The sequence below is a fragment of the Aplysia californica genome, unplaced genomic scaffold, assembly GCF_000002075.1.
Source record: "Aplysia californica isolate F4 #8 unplaced genomic scaffold, AplCal3.0 scaffold00408, whole genome shotgun sequence".
In the NCBI taxonomy this organism is placed as follows: domain Eukaryota; kingdom Metazoa; phylum Mollusca; class Gastropoda; order Aplysiida; family Aplysiidae; genus Aplysia; species Aplysia californica.
The window spans coordinates 624608-627683 of NW_004797678.1; the positions used below are offsets into that span (position 1 = coordinate 624608).

General features: G+C 43.2%; 1 protein-coding gene across 1 annotated transcript in view; it reads right to left on the bottom strand.

The window, feature by feature from the left end:
* The window catches only part of LOC101847830 (organic cation transporter protein), a gene marked incomplete in the record, with an annotated part of 22926 nt that overhangs the window by 9948 nt on the left and 9902 nt on the right, over nt 1–3076 (bottom strand). The window contains 1 exon segment of the mRNA XM_013085794.2: nt 2254–2357. Within this exon segment, the coding sequence (XP_012941248.1) occupies nt 2254–2357 (104 nt within the window).

A 3076-nucleotide genomic window follows, 5' to 3' on the forward strand; every position in this document is an offset into this window, starting at 1 on the left:
GTGTGTGTGTGTGTGTGTGAGTGTGTGTGTGTGTGTGTGTGAGTGTGTGTGTGTGTGTGTGCGTGTGTGAAGCACCAAACCGATTTACCATCGTCTGGACAATAACTTATCTTATCTCAGCTTATCGTAATTTACCTCCTTTGTAAACGTGCCTGTAAATAACTTCACTATCTTCCCCTCAAAGGAATAACATAACAAAAAAAAACAACAAATAAATAAATAACTGCAAAGATCCCAGCAACAGAGCTAAACAAACGAAAAAACCCTCGAAGAATCACGAAAAGCCAAAACCAAAGTTTTTACTACATGTACTTCAGAAGAATCTATATAGTGAGTGTGAGGGGCACATTTAATTTAGTGGGAGAAAACTCGTGGGGTGAGCGGACAGCAGGAGAATTTCAGAGGAAGAACCCCCCTCAAGCAAGTGTTTCGGCCCTAACTTCCTGACACTCTAAGGGGGCCGGGCCACACTCAGGTAATGGCTCTTAAGTGCTCTCCTGCTGTGGGTTTTTTACGGCTCTTGTAACGCAATTAGGTCATATAAGTGTCGAATATAGAGGTTTTACAAGAGAGTAAGTTACACAAAAAGAAGGAGGATAGATTAGGACTATAGATGTTGGATAGGAAAGTCGGAGAAAATCACACCAGAGCACCCACCAACCACCCATTCGTTCAGTCTGAGTTGATCCTGGCAGGAAGGACTCAAATTTAGGGTGTATCAAAAGTATTCCCTGAACGAAATTGGCGGCTATACAAAATCAAAGGTAATTTTCCTGCCCAATACCAGAAAATTAAGCTTGGTAAAATCAAAATTAAATAGAAGGAGTTTACGTTCTAGTGTATGCTATAAAGAAGACCCGGAAATTTAAGGAAACTGCGTTGCAGGTCTAATAATTACTCTTCATTATTACACATGACTTCGATTCTCCCTTGGAGTAGCCCACATTGATCCTGGCAGGCACATGTCAAAATAGCCCTCCTTCTAATTTATCTCAACTGCGTCATTGGGGGTTGTAAAACAGTTGCCATTAACCAGTCGTGCAAGGTCGTTTTATTGAAGATGCAATATGGGTGGTTTGATGGGTGCTCTGGTGAGGTGTGCTCCTTCTTTCCAATCAAAATCTATATCTATCGCCCTGATCACTCTTCCTTCTTTTTGTTTGTTTGTTTGTTACTCTCTTGTAACACCTCTAATCATCGGCACTTATGTGACTTATTGTATTTGCAAGTGCCGCGAAACTCTTACTGAAAAAAAAAAAAAAACTACCGAAGATGCAATAGATCTAGATTTCGTGTGCCTCACTTACCAAAGATAACGTTTGTTGCTTTTAATAGGGACACTCATGCTCATCTTCCACGGCGTCTGCAGTCAAACGGTTAGGCGTTTGGCTGTTGCAAGCAGGAGACTCGAATTCGATTCCCGAGTGGGGCGAACTTTTATGGAATGTCTCGGTCTTTCTCCTGGGATGTTGTATGTCCCTGCCAGTCTGTGTTGGCCTGTCCCAGTCTGTGTTGGCCTGTCCCAGTCTGTGTTGGCCTGTCCCAGTCTGTGTTGGCCTGTCCCAGTCTGTGTTGGCCTGTCCCAGTCTGTGTTGGCCTGTCCCAGTCTGTGTTGGCCTGTCCCAGTCTGTGTTGGCCTGTCCCAGTCTGTGTTGGCCTGTCCCAGTCTGTGTTGGCCTGTCCCAGTCTGTGTTGGCCTGTCCCAGTCTGTGTTGGCCCTGACAGGCAAGGTCGGAAGCCCACCTCCCAAATGATATAGAGTATGTCGATGGGGATGTTAAAAAAACTCTACTTCAAGAAAAAAAAGTTCTGACTAGACAACTCAACCATCTCTAGGAAAAAAAAAAGAAACGTAACACTAAATAACCCATAGTTCAATGGTCTCCTGGAAGCTCAAAAGAGAGATGTCATTTTGACTCTGTGCTGGCGTCTTCCTTCATTTTTCTACGCTGGTTGTTGCGGATCTCGGTGTGGCTTACACTTACCGTACTACCCTCGTCCTTTGAAATACGAAAGGTGGGTGGTTGGCGGGTGCTCTGGTGTGGTTTGCTTCTTCTTTCCTGTGAAACATCTATCGTCCTTATCTCCTCGTCTTCTTTTTTTATATTTGTTACTCTCTTTTAACACAGCTAATCTTCTGGCGCTCATATGACCTTATGCAGTTGCGAGCGCAGTAAAACCTCTACTAAAACTAAGACGTTTGAAAATGTGACGCTCGACAAGATAGGGAGCCTGTGGACGAACGAGACTTACATGTCTGCCAGTATTCCTATCACGAGCGCTCCGACCAGCGAGGCGAGAAACAAACCCATGTTGGCATGGGACCGCATCATGCTCTTGTCGCAGACGAAGTTAAACTGAGGAAGGGAAGAATTGAAGACCCGAGAACAACAACAAGGTTAAGTCACATTTTCTGAAAAATAGAGTTCTGCATATCATCCGAAAGTGGCGGCAAAGGGCTATCTATCAGTAATACTGACGAAGAGCTATTCTATTCCTACGCCAAGTTATTCTTGTTCAAAGATGTGAAGCCTAAATGCAACAAACCAGATAAGTCCAGAAAATGACGATCTTAAGCCCTCTAATAGGAACTTGCTTGAAGTATTTCACAAAAGGAAGTTTTTGCTTATTTTCTTGAAATCATTTAAATGCGATTTGACTTTGGTCTTCAATTGACGGACTCCTTTAACTTAGCTCAGTTGTTGGGCTAAAAATTTGGGCTACCATGTGGGAGATCCTTGTTCGAATCCCCGATGAGATAATTTTGAAATTTTGCTGTTTAGATGTAGTATTAACAACTGTCCACCGACTTTCTTATCGGACATGGACTTCGAACAGAAAAAGGTCCCACTTAAGAAATATATATCAAAATCCATTGTAGTATTGAGAGGAGTGTAAAACCTGCTGTTGGGAAGAATTTCTAATGATTCTGCGTAGTGCTGGCGTTAATGCCTAGTGCGAATGTCAAGTGCTGTGGTTAAAGCCCAAGCCTTGTGATCTGGAATTCACAGGTTCAAGTTGTGCATAATTCCGGGCGGAAGTTTTATTTCGAAGTTTTCAAGAGCTCTTTTCTCCC